The sequence below is a fragment of the Calypte anna genome, chromosome Z (genome assembly GCF_003957555.1).
Source record: "Calypte anna isolate BGI_N300 chromosome Z, bCalAnn1_v1.p, whole genome shotgun sequence".
In the NCBI taxonomy this organism is placed as follows: domain Eukaryota; kingdom Metazoa; phylum Chordata; class Aves; order Apodiformes; family Trochilidae; genus Calypte; species Calypte anna.
The window spans coordinates 49,696,343-49,710,682 of NC_044274.1; the positions used below are offsets into that span (position 1 = coordinate 49,696,343).

General features: G+C 39.5%; 2 protein-coding genes across 5 annotated transcripts in view; one reads left to right on the top strand and one right to left on the bottom strand.

Annotated features, from left to right (window-relative positions):
• Window positions 1-7,512, bottom strand: part of CERT1 (ceramide transporter 1) — a 71,972-nt gene extending 64,460 nt beyond the window's left edge. The window contains exons 1-2 of one of the 2 annotated variants that reach the window (XM_030466690.1): window positions 7,048-7,500; window positions 3,379-3,513 (exon numbers count right to left, since the gene is read on the bottom strand). In XM_030466690.1, the coding sequence (XP_030322550.1) occupies window positions 3,379-3,513; window positions 7,048-7,143 (231 nt within the window). In that variant the 5' untranslated portion in view covers window positions 7,144-7,500. Of the gene's footprint in view, window positions 1-3,378; window positions 3,514-7,047 lie in introns of both variants that reach the window. The other variant, XM_030466689.1, reaches the window with a different exon arrangement.
• The window catches only part of POLK (DNA polymerase kappa), a 41,517-nt gene continuing 34,687 nt past the window's right edge, over window positions 7,511-14,340 (top strand). Inside the window, exons 1-2 of one of the 3 annotated variants that reach the window (XM_030466687.1) lie at window positions 7,511-7,794; window positions 7,902-8,086. The gene's annotated coding sequence lies outside the window, so the exon portion shown is untranslated. Of the gene's footprint in view, window positions 7,795-7,901; window positions 8,087-13,170; window positions 13,308-14,340 lie in introns of those variants that run through there. The other 2 variants (XM_030466686.1, XM_030466688.1) reach the window with 2 other exon arrangements.

A 14,340-nucleotide genomic window follows, 5' to 3' on the forward strand; every position in this document is an offset into this window, starting at 1 on the left:
TCATATGCAAGAATTATGATGCTGAAGTGGATGTCAAATCATTAACCCTTTAAAAACTTCATTGATTATCTTAATAAAATAATTCAAGTGGAGGAATGATATTCTATTTCATAATAAAAAGTTGACAGAAGAATTCCTGGATTACAGCCCTGATTTCAAGTGTGTGGTAACACATGATTATATTCAAGTACTAAAGCAGAATTCTTCAACAATATTAAGTAATCATAAAATGCTTAACTAATACATACGACTGATAGTTTTTTCACATACTAATCACTACGGAATTCTTCATCATAATATGAAGAACAGTTCTACCTGAGCTGTTCTGGATGCATATTTTTCTACTTCTGACTTAACCTCCTCAACACATCCCAAGGAACCAATCTTCTGCTTCTCCACCCTGACAAATAATGGCTTTTTGCTTGCAAGGATATTAGCACTCTATAGTTATTTGATAAAACAGAGGTCAATATTTTTATGTTTTCCCTATGAACACAGACCCATCTCTTGCTCATTCAGAGAATTCAGAGACATACATGAATTTGTTGTTGAGAGGTGATGTGTATTTTGAAAATTGTCCAGGAGAACCCCATGTTCCAAGCAACTTTGCTGCAGCAGCACCAACCCCGCATCATTGTCTCATAGGCACATACTCCCTTTCTCTCCCTCATGCTCCCGTTACTCTTTGGCATTTTCCTCTCCAGAATACAATCACCTCAGGCCTTTCACATATGAGTAAGCACTCCTGACTGCACTTGCCTCTATCTAGTATATCCATTCAGCTTACTCTCTCATTTGGCCCCAAGTTTTCACCAATCTGGATTTAGCTACTCTATTTGAGGTACACACCAAAGCCTAGAAGTACTAATTGCCACGTGTCTTTAAACTTCTATCTAGCCAGGGTTTGCCTTTTATGTTTTCATTTACTCGGGTCATCTTTCTAGTAGCACTTAAGGCTGAGGAAGCACTTTATCAAATTACAGAAAAATAATTATTTAATTAAATGCTCATCACTTCATACTACAGAAGATTGTTTTCCAACCTCAGACAGTTGGAAACAATATTTTTGCATGCAGTTAGCAATTACTACAAATTTACTGCAACAGTATATTTGCCCAGGGCACAGATTATAGCTTAGCGTTTTAATAAAAGCTTTCATCAACTAAAAGCTTTTAGTTCTCGTTCAATTTAACTAGCAACAGACTTAATCACACCTATGAGTAGATAAAAGCTGCATCATTCTTCTTTTATCATAAACAGATCTGCCAGCAAGATCGAAATTTGGAGCAGTAGCTAGAAAAATTAAATGGCATGTTTATCCACATTAGTCCTCTTCTTCTGTACACTTCCACTACACTTCTATACACTACCCCTCCAGCTGCTTCTGAAACACTGTTACACTTCACATTGTATAAAACTTAAAAGAGCACAACAACACACCCTTAATGTCAAGGCAATTTTTTGAAGTCTATATTGCAATACATGATCCATGCTAAAAGGGTTTTTAACAATACTAACAAGAGAAGAGTTGTCTATCACTGAGAACTCCTCCCGTTAAATATACATCTTTATTCTAAAACTTAAATATCTGAAGACTTTAAAGTTTTTTTTTAAAAAAGATCTCATAGGAAGTCCTGTATTTATTTGTTTAAATTGACAAATGGATGAAGCATCCCTTGTTAACATATTTGTAAAAATGTCCATCTTTACATCCACAAGTGCCTAATTATTAATGGTGCCCAGCATCATACTATAAACCAGAAATAATGCTAGAGCAAGGAAGGGCAGCTGTTCAACAAACTGTATTTTTTAACAATGGGGTATGTTTTTCATCACTAGTGACTGATTACTGAAAAGAACCACCTTACTCTTTCTTCAGCCTATGTATAAGGAAATGAGAAGCTTAAAATAGAAAACTGTCAGTTTAGCCCTTATTTGTTTAGTGTTCTTATTCTCTTCAGTCCTAATTTATAACATAGATATGTATGAAATTATCCACAATAGCTACTTATTGTTATTCAGAAAACTCAGGCAGACTTCAATTTTCTATCCTCTTGTCTGTCCTGAGCTCCAGATATTCACAATAGATACTCAAGAAATTCACGTCATCAGGAGGCCATTCTGAAACCTGTATATTAATACAAAACATAATTACTGCCATTACTAAGCAACCACACTTTCTGATTTTTATTTCTGGAAAAAGTACCCTATTTTAATGAAAATATCTCCATTATACAAACTGAACTTATTGCTTAGTCCTTGTCTAGGCATTTTCAGAAAAAGTCTAAACGACTCTTTACAACAACAAAAGCAGTGTTCTAGGAAAAAAAAACAGAAAGAAAATGAAAAAAAAAAGTGGTTACAAATTTGTAAACAGGTTTGAAAAATCTATTAATATAAACTACCACCAGGATTAAATTAGTGCTGGCCTTTCTGTCAGACTGCCTGAAGTGGGAAAGTGGAAAGGCACTGCAGATGACCTCAAGTTCCCTTCCAGCTTGAGTTATTCTATGCTTACCATACTGTTGTTATTAGTGCAAGTGACTCTATAAAAGCAGCGATAGCACTATCAGAACAGGCACAGTAATCAAGGGAAAGACAGTACAAGCAGAAAGGCCAGTCAGCCTGGCAGCTGGACTGCCAGCTCTATAGAACATTTCTCTTTCCTCTTCTAATGGCAGACTCTAGACCTTACAACACTGAAGCTGAATCCCACAGATCCTCCATGACGGGACTGCCATCAAAGTCTTCATTGAAAGTTTGACTTTAGAAGTGAAATAACCACAAAGCTTTATGGTAATGAAGAGTAACATTAATAAAAACAATCTGGCTTTGACAGTCAACCTCCACAGTAATTTAGGATGTCCAGGCTAAAGATTAAATCTGTGCATATATGAAGTTTTTATAATACTTGTAACTTCTTCTCATCCTGTGACCACTTAGGATAACTTTTAGTTCAAGCCTCCACCCTGTTAAAAACCAAATAAACATCTTTGAGGCTGTTTTTATCTTTACCTGGCTAAAAGCAACTTAGCATCATGTGCTGTCACAGTCTTTCCCTGTAACTCAATACACAAGGCTAGTTCTTTACAGTTCATTATCCAGACAGTATACAATACATATTCATCCTTCAGTTCTCTGTTCCAGAAAAAAGCAGCTCTTTTCAGTCCCAGTGGTTAATACAGCAAATAGTCCAACCAGGCCCCACCTCTTCATTCAATTAATCAGTACTGTCTCATGAATCTACCTGTTTTGGAAGGATAACGTAATTATATACCTAAAATAGCTGAAGAAGCTACTTTAACAAGTTTTCCTCTCACTAAATAAACATGTAACACCTGAAATAATGAAGAGATAGAAATAATGAAATACACTTACTGTAATCACTGCTTTGCTCAGACAGATAGAGCCTCTGCAGCCATACTCTGTTTCATCTTCTGACTTGTAATAACTGAGTGTGTTGCTTTTCAGAACGACCCATCGATCCTGCCACCCATGAATGTAGTTAGTCCACTGTAAAAAAAAAAAAATCAAAAAATCAGCTAATAGAAAAATAGCAATAAAAGACAGTGTGGCTCATATTTCTCTGGCTTTCAATAATCAGGAGAAAAAAGCAACTTATGACACTACTCAGAGATCTTAAAGTAAGTTTACAAAACTCTAAACTTACTAAAAATAGTTTTTTCAAATGAGCAACATGATAACAGATGTCTTGACGAGGACAGTTAAAATAAAGGTAATAAAGCTACTCATAACACAGATTGAAGAGAGGACAGAATCAAACATTAATCACTAAGGTAAGGTTAATCATGTGATTTAAAATTTGGAGTTATACAAAAAGCCAAGCTTAAATGGAAAATGAAATTATTTTTATCTAAAATTTCTACACAAATGATTTTACTAAAATATGTACTTCTCTTCATATAAATGCAAAAATGACATTATCCTACAGTATATAGCTTGTACTGCACTGGGTAACCAGTTCTTCATCAATTTAATACTGTTCAGAGACATGGCTTTAGGTTTTACTCCTACTACTTTCTCACTAAGAACATACTTGATTATCAGCAGACACCCATTCTTTTTGCTATTCAGATATTTGTAGGTACTCCACATTCACAAGTAGAATGAAACTGACTGCAGCAACAAGTCCAGTTTTCATCTTACAGAGGTCTAGTAAGAAGAAACTAAAATTTAGGGTTATCAATAATTTCTTTGCAGTATCTTCCCAACTGCACTTTGTAGAACAATACAACACTGATAGACCACCAGGACTCTTCTTTAACTCTTGACTGTATATTGGTGCTTGATCTTCAATCACAGTGCAAAAATTCTAAGTTAGATAAAAATAACAAAGCATTGAAAATAATTTTATTTAGCATTTGATCTTGACAATTCTTTGATAAAAGCTCTGAGAAATAGGTTGGTTTTAGCATTTAAGTCTAACCATTATCCACAGTTTTCTAAATGAAGAGATTTCTAACCAAGGGAAGACAGTTGATGGTCTAACAGACTCCCTTCTATATCATACTAAGCAATTAATACACGTCCTATTTCTACATCTTAACTCTAGTTGTAACAAGAGGAAGTAATAAGAAAAGAAATTCTACAGGTGAAAAATCTCAAATAATTTTGAAGTGTACGTAAGACCTCAATTTGCTCTTTGTCATCTCTGAATACACTGGAATGCTAAGCTCTGTAGTTCCTAAAGAAATTCTCAGTTGTGCTCAGTACAGGAACTGGTAGCACAAGCAGTCATGGATGGAGGCATATTATTTCCTGCCTTCCTCTTTTCTCCTCACTCATGTTCCCAACCCCACCCAGATATTAAAGGCAGAGTCCAAAGTTATCTTGAACAAATAAGCAAGGGACAGGGAGGAAAACACCCTTCCTTATTTGACAGCTACATGAGACTAAATATATATAGCAGTCAATTTTGCATTTGCTGTTGCAATCAAACTGTACCGTGACTAAGGAGAAGTATACTGGACGGGCACAAGTTTTTGTCAAAGACCACTTTTTCAAGCATCCAGACTCTGGTGCTTCAAGAAAGACTCTTACACATTGAAGTTTTCTTCATATCCACTTTAAAATTGTTAGCAGGAAATATAATGGAAAAAAAGCATAGAGTTCTGAAACATTGCAAGAGACTAGCAGGATGTGCTTCTATCAAGCTTCTCTTAAGAAAATACTCCATTTCCTTCAGAGCTTCCCTCTACTACGAAGGGCAGAAGAACTGAAACACTACTAAGCACACGGAGAACTGCTTTTATCACTTTAGAATTTAACTATACACCATAATTTATTAAAAACAGGTATTTCCTTAATAGACAGTCTGGTACACTACCATTCCATTTTAATCGGTTTCAAGTACTACTGATGCATCAGCTAAAAAAAAAAAAAAAAGGTAAGCTTATCCCTCAAGCACACTTACTGCAACAGGTTTTACAATACTTGGCTATTCATATTACATCCCACGTTCTCACAGGAAAGGTAACATCAGCTATGGTCAGCATAATCATACAGAAAAATAAAACATTTCCACATGCCTATGCTAGAGAATGTTAGAAGCTACAACTTCACCTGCTACAGCAGTAAAAAACAGTAGCTGGACTTAATGAAGTATTTAATTTGCAAATATAGGAATAAAATACATTCCACAAAGACTAAAGTTTACAATGATAGAAGAATCTAATCAAAGGAAATCTTTGCAATGCGAAAAAAAACCACTACGGATACAATTACACAAAATCAAAGCATCACATTTTAACGGCTGTGACATCTCACATGCGTCTCATCTTCTCCCTCCCCCATCCACTATTAGATGACAAGATCTTACAAGTGCCAGCCTGGACCTTCCTTCTCTGCTGTTTCTCTCAGCTCTGGAGTTCAAAACATTTTCAGTCTAGAAAGAGTTCACCAAATCCCTCACAGTGCTGAGCCTTCACCCCGTTATGACTTCGGGCTGCTTTATCATCTCTGTACCCTGTGATCTGTGTCTCCTATGTAGGCATGCATCCAGTCCTATCGTGTAGGACAAGAAACAAATTCAAAACATAACGCTTCAATTCTAAACCTATTTCGACATTATTCTTGTTTAATTCAAGGTAGTTTCTGTAATTAAAAATAAAATCTGGGTTCAAACTTTGTAATTCAACTTCAAACTATTTCTAAAAATAAAATTTCCCCGTATCACCCCACGCATACTCGGAAGGCATCTTATTATCAGTGACAGAAGAGCAAAAAAAAAATGCTTATTTTTAAAAGGGGAAACAAGCTTTAGTGCCGTTTTCCTTCCGCTCCTCCACACCTCCAGTATCTCGTGCTGCAGGACTGCTCCCTTGCCTGTTTTGGTAGTTGGAGTAACGCTGTGCCGGTGCTGCCGCCGCCCGCTGCTGGGGCGCGACCAGGCTGAACCTGCCTTGGGGAGCTCCAGGGGAGGCAAGGGGGGTGCCGCGGCTGTAACCTGCACCCGGGCCCGCCGCCGGCTCCGGCCAGGAGCCTGTGGCGCGGGGGAGCCGCCCTCCCTCGGCGCACCCCGCCGCCTCCGCCCGGGCCCGGCACTCCCGAACCTCAACCGGGTAGCCAGAGGGCTCGGGACGCCGGAGACCGCTGGGACGGGCCCCAACGACGCCTAACCCAGCCCCTGTCTTGTCTGAAGCCGTGCCCGCGGCTCTTCCCGGAGAAAGAGCTGCCTCCCCGGCTGGGTAAAGGCGGGCAGCAGCTGCGAGGAGGCGGGGGGCCGGCAGAGGAGATGTGCCGGTGGCTGAGGGAGGGGGCGCGGGCGGTTGGCACCGGGCGCCGCAGCGGCCGCCTGGCAGGCTCTCCGCTGTCAGGTGGCGGCTGCCCCGGCCGTGCCAGCGCCTCCCGTGGAGCCTCCCGGCCTCTCTACCAGGCCCCTCCGCTGTCGCTGGGCGCTTCGGCCTGATCCTCAAGAGCGGGCAAGAGACAGGACTGGGCTGACAGCCCTCGACCAACCCCGAGATGGAATGGGGGGGAGCGGAGAGTAGAGCTGAGAGGCCGTGGAGAGGGGGAGAAGCAGCTTACCTTGCTAAGCACCCCGCAGAGCTCAACAGGCAGCCCGAGCTCGGTCTCGGGGTCCTCCTCGGAACCGGACGAGTGCCAGCTCTGGTTGTCCGACATTGAGACAGGAGCCGCAGCCAACGCCGAGCAAGCAGGAAAGAGCAGAAGCGGCCCCCGCCCACCGCAGCCTCAGCCTCCTCCTGCCGAAGGTGCTGCTCTACCTGAACGGCACCGGTCTTTGCCGGTGCCACCAGCGCCGCCCGCCCTGCCAGAGACCGGCCGGCGCCGAGGCACGCAGGCTCGGGCTTACCCCTCACCGCAGCCCCTCGGCCCCCACTGGCAATAAGAGCTACAACATAGAGGTGGCGAGGGGAGGTGGGGCGAGCGCGCGTCCGCCTGCCGCGCACTCCGCTCACAGCTCAGCTGCTCCTGCCGCCGCTGCAGCCGCCGCTGCCGCCGCCGCCATCTTACGGGAGACCGGTGCTGTGTGCCACTATTTACCAGCTCCGCCCCAGGTCTCCCCTCCCAGCCCCGCCGACGGGCAGCGCGGTGCCTGACGGGAGCTGTAGTCTTGCCTCGCCAGCCGCAAGCCCGCTCACCGTTGCCTCTAGGGAACGGTAGTTTCTGGTGCTGACGAATGGCGCACGGCCTGCTGGGAGCTGTAGTCGGTCGCAGTAGTTGTCTCCCTCCCCTCAGCGGGAGGCTGCCATCTTGGTTTCGGCGGACCCGTAGAGCTCCCCAGCGGGTTTCACCTCCCCGTGCCCCTATGAGGTGGGGAACTTTCCTCTCGCTGCTGGTGGTGCAGGGCAGTGTTACTGCTTGAGGGATGTTTGCTTTATTTTTGAGTCTTTTTTTTTTTTTTTTTTTTTTTTTTTCAGGTGATGGACGGCTCTTTCTGTAGTGAGATGAAGCGGCTCTTCTGTTCTGTTTGCTTTTTAGTGTGAGAGATGTGTCCTTGTCTTCCCTGCCTCAAACCGGCGGGACGCAGGAGGTGAGCGCCAAACTTTTCCCTTAACAAAAATGGTGGCCGCAGGAAGAGGCGGGGGGTGCTGCCGTCTCCGGGGTGAGTCGTGAGGGCATGGCGGGACGCCCCGCCGCAAGTAGTGGGGTCAGTTTCTGCTCCCTGCATGGGCCTGAGGGGCACGGGCGCCATACCCCGATGCCGCCCGCTCCCTGCGGCCCGTTCCCTGCTGCCGGCGGCGGCCGCGGTCAGGCGCGGCGTGCCCAGAGGCTCCGCTACCCACTCCTTCCCAGCCGGCTGAGCAGCGCTGCGCGCAGCTTTCGCTCTGCTACAGTGCCTGTGACCAAAGGCCTGTGTTGAGCGGAACTCACCAGCTCCGGCCGAGCGGTGTCCTGGCTTTTATTTGTCTAGTATTTTCGCCTCTTAGGTAGCGAAAAGATAGTTGTCTACAGATTTAATATTTGCCGAAAGGCAAAAAAGGCAGCTGAGCCTGTCACTTAACAATTTATGAACAAATGTAGGGGTGTGGGAAGGACTTAGGATTTGTACCGGCTCATCTTGTGATTTCTTGAAAACAAGAAAGTGTGTTAAAAGTGTTGGCTGAAGAAACTGCAGTTTCAGAACATGCACTTGTGCAATGGTTGTGCAATGGTGTTTCTCCTGACTTCCTCATGACAAATTGTGTATGATTTTTTCCGTGTTACACTCCCTGAAAGCTTTTATTATTTTAGATTTACTGTTTTTTTGGTAGAGCTCCATGCATTGACACAGCTACTTGTATGTGTTCTTTACATATATAGTAGCTAACAGTTAAATAATGTTAGTACCAGCTCAAAGTCTCAGATACAGAGTTGCAATGAATGCAGCATGGAGCATTTTTGTCCTGAGCAATTAGAAATAAAAGAACTGTCACAGGCATCTTAATGATTGTGCAGTCACTGGAATGCACAGAAATAACTTTTATGGTCCTGTGGGCTCTATTTTAAACAATTTTTTAATATTGTTTTCTAAAATGTTTAGAAACTACGTTTTTTGATTTACCAGCTGCTTGGAAAGAAAACGAGGAAGATATTTTTTCTTGGTGTCTGTTGCCAACGGTACTGCTTTTGTTAAGCAAACAGATTTGCTGTGTTATGTATATGTTGATATGTATTAGAATAATTTCTAGTTCTTCACTGCAGTATGTAGATGAAGTTAAGTGATATCACCTCTAATGCCAGTTACGTTTTCCCACTTAAACTCTGACTGAACTTCTTTATCCTGAGGTGAAGAGGCATGTCTGAACAAAACCTTATAGCGGTGGAAATAATGTGTACTACGTAGCAATGTCCTTTCCTGCTTTCAGTTTAAAAGGAGTCACTTGATTCTAGATGTAGCTCTGTAGTGCTTTTTTTTTGTTTTCCCCTCTGTATAACACTGATTGAGTCAAACAGGTGTTAAAAAATAAAAATGTCATGATTTTATATTATTTTAGGTTTAGAAGCCTTGATAGAGTGAACATTTGTTCAGTTACTAATGCTAATATGTTATATATATTATAATGCTTATAGTGTTTTATAACCAAGCTTTAAATGAAAAAGTACTGAATGCTAAAAGGTTTAAGTTTTCATCTTTTCGTGTCACGCTTTGCTTGGGATAATGGATTTTTTTACATATGCCACATCCTCCAAATATGTCTTAAGTTTTTCATAACATCACCAGTATATCTTCTTCCCCTAAGCAAATTGGGATTGTGAATATCTTATGAAAATTAACTCCTCTTTCTAACCAGCTTTTTCATATATAACTTTCTGTATGTTGCTCTTAATAGGATCAAGCCATAGCCACATTACCATGAACCTGGTGCATTGAGAGTAGATTTGTAAATGAAAGATTTAGTACTGAGAATCTTCTGGTCATTTTACATATTATTTAAAAGGTGTTCTCACTAGTACTAGTGCGAGCTCATGGAGGGCACCTGCTTTAGCGATTGTAATGTGTGAAGTGTTCTCTGAAAGCACTGTTTTCCAGTTTGGTTTGAAGGGCATCTGGTTTTCCTGCTTCAAGGTGAATCTGGGATGCAAATCAGAGAGTGGAAAATGGAGATGATCAGACTGGTGTGCTGATGTAGGCTACTCACTCCTCTTTAGCTCCTTTTAGCCTTTTCCATTCCTTTATTGCTGTGTTCATTTTTTCATCACAAGTACCAGTACTCAATCTGTGCCCCTTGTGATGCCTTAGAGCTTGAGAAAAGTTTATAAACTACTGTTAAAACTGGAAATAGTCATCACCTTTGTTAGAGTAGTGGAACACCTACCATCTTTCTCTACTGCTGATATACTGCTTGTAATACAAAAATGTTTTGTTTGAGTTTTACTTCTAAAGGTGATAGTCAAACATCATAAACTGGGTAACTTTAAAATATCTGTTTTTTCTTTTTCCTTTTTATATCTCTTATTTCCACTATTGTACCTTCTGTTTTAACATGTTCATTTTATGTTATTAGGACACATTCACCACAAGTGTATAAACATTTTCTAGAGTGTTCAAGCTTGTGGTTACGTTTGTTCTTAAATTGAAGGCCATTTTCCTTAACAGGATTCTTGAAGGAGTTTTGTTTATGCCATGGCAAAATGCCTTAGTGTAAGCTCTGAGATACAAATGATTGAGATGTTTTTTTCTGTAACAGTGATGGTCTCTCTGAATCACTGTGGTAGGGTTATTTTTTTAAGTTTTAAAAAAAACCAAAACAGAAGATATCACTGCTATTTATTCATATAATGGCAATAAACAAAACTGTAGTAACAGTTGCAGATAACTACACTTCTGGTGTCATTTTTACTGTTGAATGTTGATAACAATAGTTCCATTCTCTCATTATTTTCTTCATGGATTTAATGCTGAAACATTTATTTTCAGTAGTCTGGAAGTACTAGAAAAACTTGGTTAGAAACTTGAGATAAATCTTCCAGTTTAAAAGGCCTTGGAAAATGAATAGACAGAAGATTGCCCTTTGAATAAGCTGAATTTTTCAAGACTTGAATATTTTTTACACAGAGAAACTGGATGCAGGATTTACAACAGAATTGTTCTGCATCTTGCCAGCAGAAAAATAGTAGGAGTATTCCACTTTTCTCACTTGAATATTTATTCGCATAAGCAAGGTATAATTCAGTTTGAGATAAGCCATAAGATAAATTTAATTTTTGGCATTATCAGAAGCTTTTCAGTATGAATTATTTACTTTTTTAAAATGATTGAGTTGTGTGTAGTTTGTTAAATGAGTTCAGAAAAGACACAATTCTAGAGCTTTTTTTTTTTTTATGGATGATTATAGGTGCATGTTGGGATCTATGTTTTTGTACAATTCCGAGTCAGCTGCTACTTAAAAAAAAATAGTCCATGTCAGCTTGGGCACTTGGAATTTTCACTTTTACAAGTCCTGGCCAAGTTTTCTGTTCTGTATTGATTTATCATGGACCTTGCCTTACTGAATTTGTAAAAATGCTTAGGTCTTTCTCAAAAGATTTTTTCCCTAGGGAACTAGGTTTTATTCTATATTGAGAAAGACCATAAAACAGTAGAAGTTCTGAATGCACCGAGGGAGTCCAGGTGGTCGACACTGCATATATTAAATGCTAATGACACTGTGATGTCCTGTTCTTTTCTTGTAAATCGCTACAGGATTAAAAATTACAGGAGTCCACTTCTCAGGGCTGCTCAGAAACCAGGACTAATAAATATCAAGTGTTCCTTTGGTTGAAGGAAGCTAAGCATGTCGTTCAGAAGGGCAATGTGAACTTGCATGTCTTTGTGGTTTATTCTGAAAAGGAGAGACTTTAGAGCATCTGATACGTAAATCATTAGTAGAGAAACATGCTTTTCCAAGGAAATGAGAGTTAAGAAGTTTGTTGTCAGCTACAGTATTTCCTTATATTTGTAGTGCAACCTTTTAAATATCAGAAATGTTAAAATATTCTAGCAGGATTGAATTTTCCTAGCTTGTTATATGCATGCTTGTTCTTCTCTTAGAAGCTGAAGGAAAAAGCAATGCTTTTTGCTCAAAAGGGCTGGTACATGATTTTTTTCTACCAAGGTATGTTAGCTGTTTTACTTCTTTAATGATGATGGCTCTAACAGTAGCAGGCACTGCCTAGATAATGTACTTCTGTGTAGTGACAGAAGTGTAGCTACAAGGCCACCAGTTCAGTCTTAATTAGCCATTGGAATAAAACCAAAGTTGCATCTATTAAAAATGTTTATTTAGATGAGTTGTAGCCTTACTGGGAAGGTTTCATGTAATTTATTTTATTTATTACTTACACCTTTGCTTCAGTAGTACCCAAGGGCTTTGTTTCAAGGTTACCTGTGATGTGCTTTCCATCTGTAATAATTTCCAGTCCAAGGGAGACATTTGAAAGGTTGGGACTGAAAGTTACGCTTGAATCAGTCTGCTTGGCTTGTGCTGCATTCACTCTTCATTTCTTTATTCTTCAAGTATTTGTCCATGCTTGGCAAAAAGTAATAAAGTAGATGAAGTATTTCATGCTTATTTCTGAGATACAGTCTTTGGTAGAGGTGATTTTATTTTCTGCCCAAGAATATCCCGATTCATTCATTTAACAGCTTTGCACATCTCTTGTCGAAACAATTTTCATTTTTAGGTTGTTCATTTGTTTGTGCTAGTGCTTTTTTGTTTGTTTTAAAAAGAACTTTATTTACTTGATTTCTTATTATTTAGTTCAGAATGTTCACTAACTTTCTACATGGCTTCTTTAGAGTATATTTTATATTTTGCATTCATGTAAACTGGAAGTTTTTTGCAACTAGGTGTATGTGAGTTGTCCTGTCTAAGGTCCACAACAGGAACTGCTCATTAGTTCATGGGTTTTGGTAGAGGAAGCTGCTTACAACACTAAGCTTGATTCCATCTCACTATCAATGAAGGTGGTTATAAGGGACCTTTTTTTGTAGCTTTCTTACTAGGAAAACATCCGTCTTGCTTATTTTTGTCCAGTTTATTTGTCTTGGCTTATGAGTTTTTTGGTATGTATTACGGTGGGTTGGTGGCCCATGAAAGTTTTCTGACAAGCATGTGTTTTGAAGTAACTGAAATTGCCTCTTTTTGAATCTTAAACCACTGAATTATAGTTTTACTGAAGATGTGTTAAAGCTGGATACTTTGTATTTGACTTACCCGGATCTTATGGACAAAAAGTGTTCTTGGAGTTTCATATTATTCACAATCATCTTCTACATGGATTTGACTAATGACTATTTTATGGAAGAAATTTTTCCATCTCACACTTGACCTGAGTACTCCAAACTTCGGTAGTATTTGATAGTGAGTAATTTTTAAAGTTTTCATAAGAATAATAAAAAACCACACTAATATTTGAAAGCAAGGTTTTTTTGTTTTTTTCTTCTCTTATATTTTTGGTATAGTGCTAACTTCAGAGGCATTTCTCTTTTGAACATCGAGTGATCTGTACTGCAACACACTTAATTTCAGCCAAAACTCTGAGAAGTGGTCCATTGTAGTCAAAACTGTATGAAGTCTGGATTAACTAACTGGATTAACTGTTAATTGTTCTTTGTGCTTTCATCGCTTTCACCAAACTCCTATTAACATCTTGAGTTCGTCACTGAAATTTATGTAATACTGATCTTCTTCTGGTGTAGCCTATATAACAGGATTCTTGAAGCTATCACTTTATTCATCTCTGCATTTGTACATTGTTAGCAGCTATAATTTTATTTTGCTCTTGCTAATGTAAGAATAGAAGATTTTAAATGAGGGAAACTCTGAAATGTTTTAACTGGCAAAATAGGAAGTTTATTTTGGGATCATACTACAATAATTGAGGCATCAGATTTTGTTGAAAAGTCATTGGAGGCTTTTATGAGTTTTACAGAAATTAAAGAGACTGTTTAATTTAGATACTTGTTTTAGCCATCTTAAAAATAATATTTCAAAAGTCATATAGAAAGTGTTCTTTAATAATTGTGATTTTATTTCCAACAACATAATTTTTTTAGACACTATGGAGATTTACTCAGGGCAAGTGGGATTTAGGAGATTGGCTTTTAAATAAGTAATATATGCCTTGATTTAGCTTTTGAGGTCTGGGGGAAGTAGGCAGTTGTATATCTTAGTAACTTCTTTGTCTCTTACTATTAGCATGAGCAAAGATATCAAAGATTTAAGAATTTTATTTTCTTTATGAGGACTGGTATGCAATTTGCATGAATCAAATAATAATTCATTAATATGTTCTTTTATTATGTAAATAAGTTCTTTTTCATACTGGTGTCATTTTCCAGTCCTAATATTTCTTCACAACACGTTAGCACGATCTGTAAAAGGCAAGCAGTCA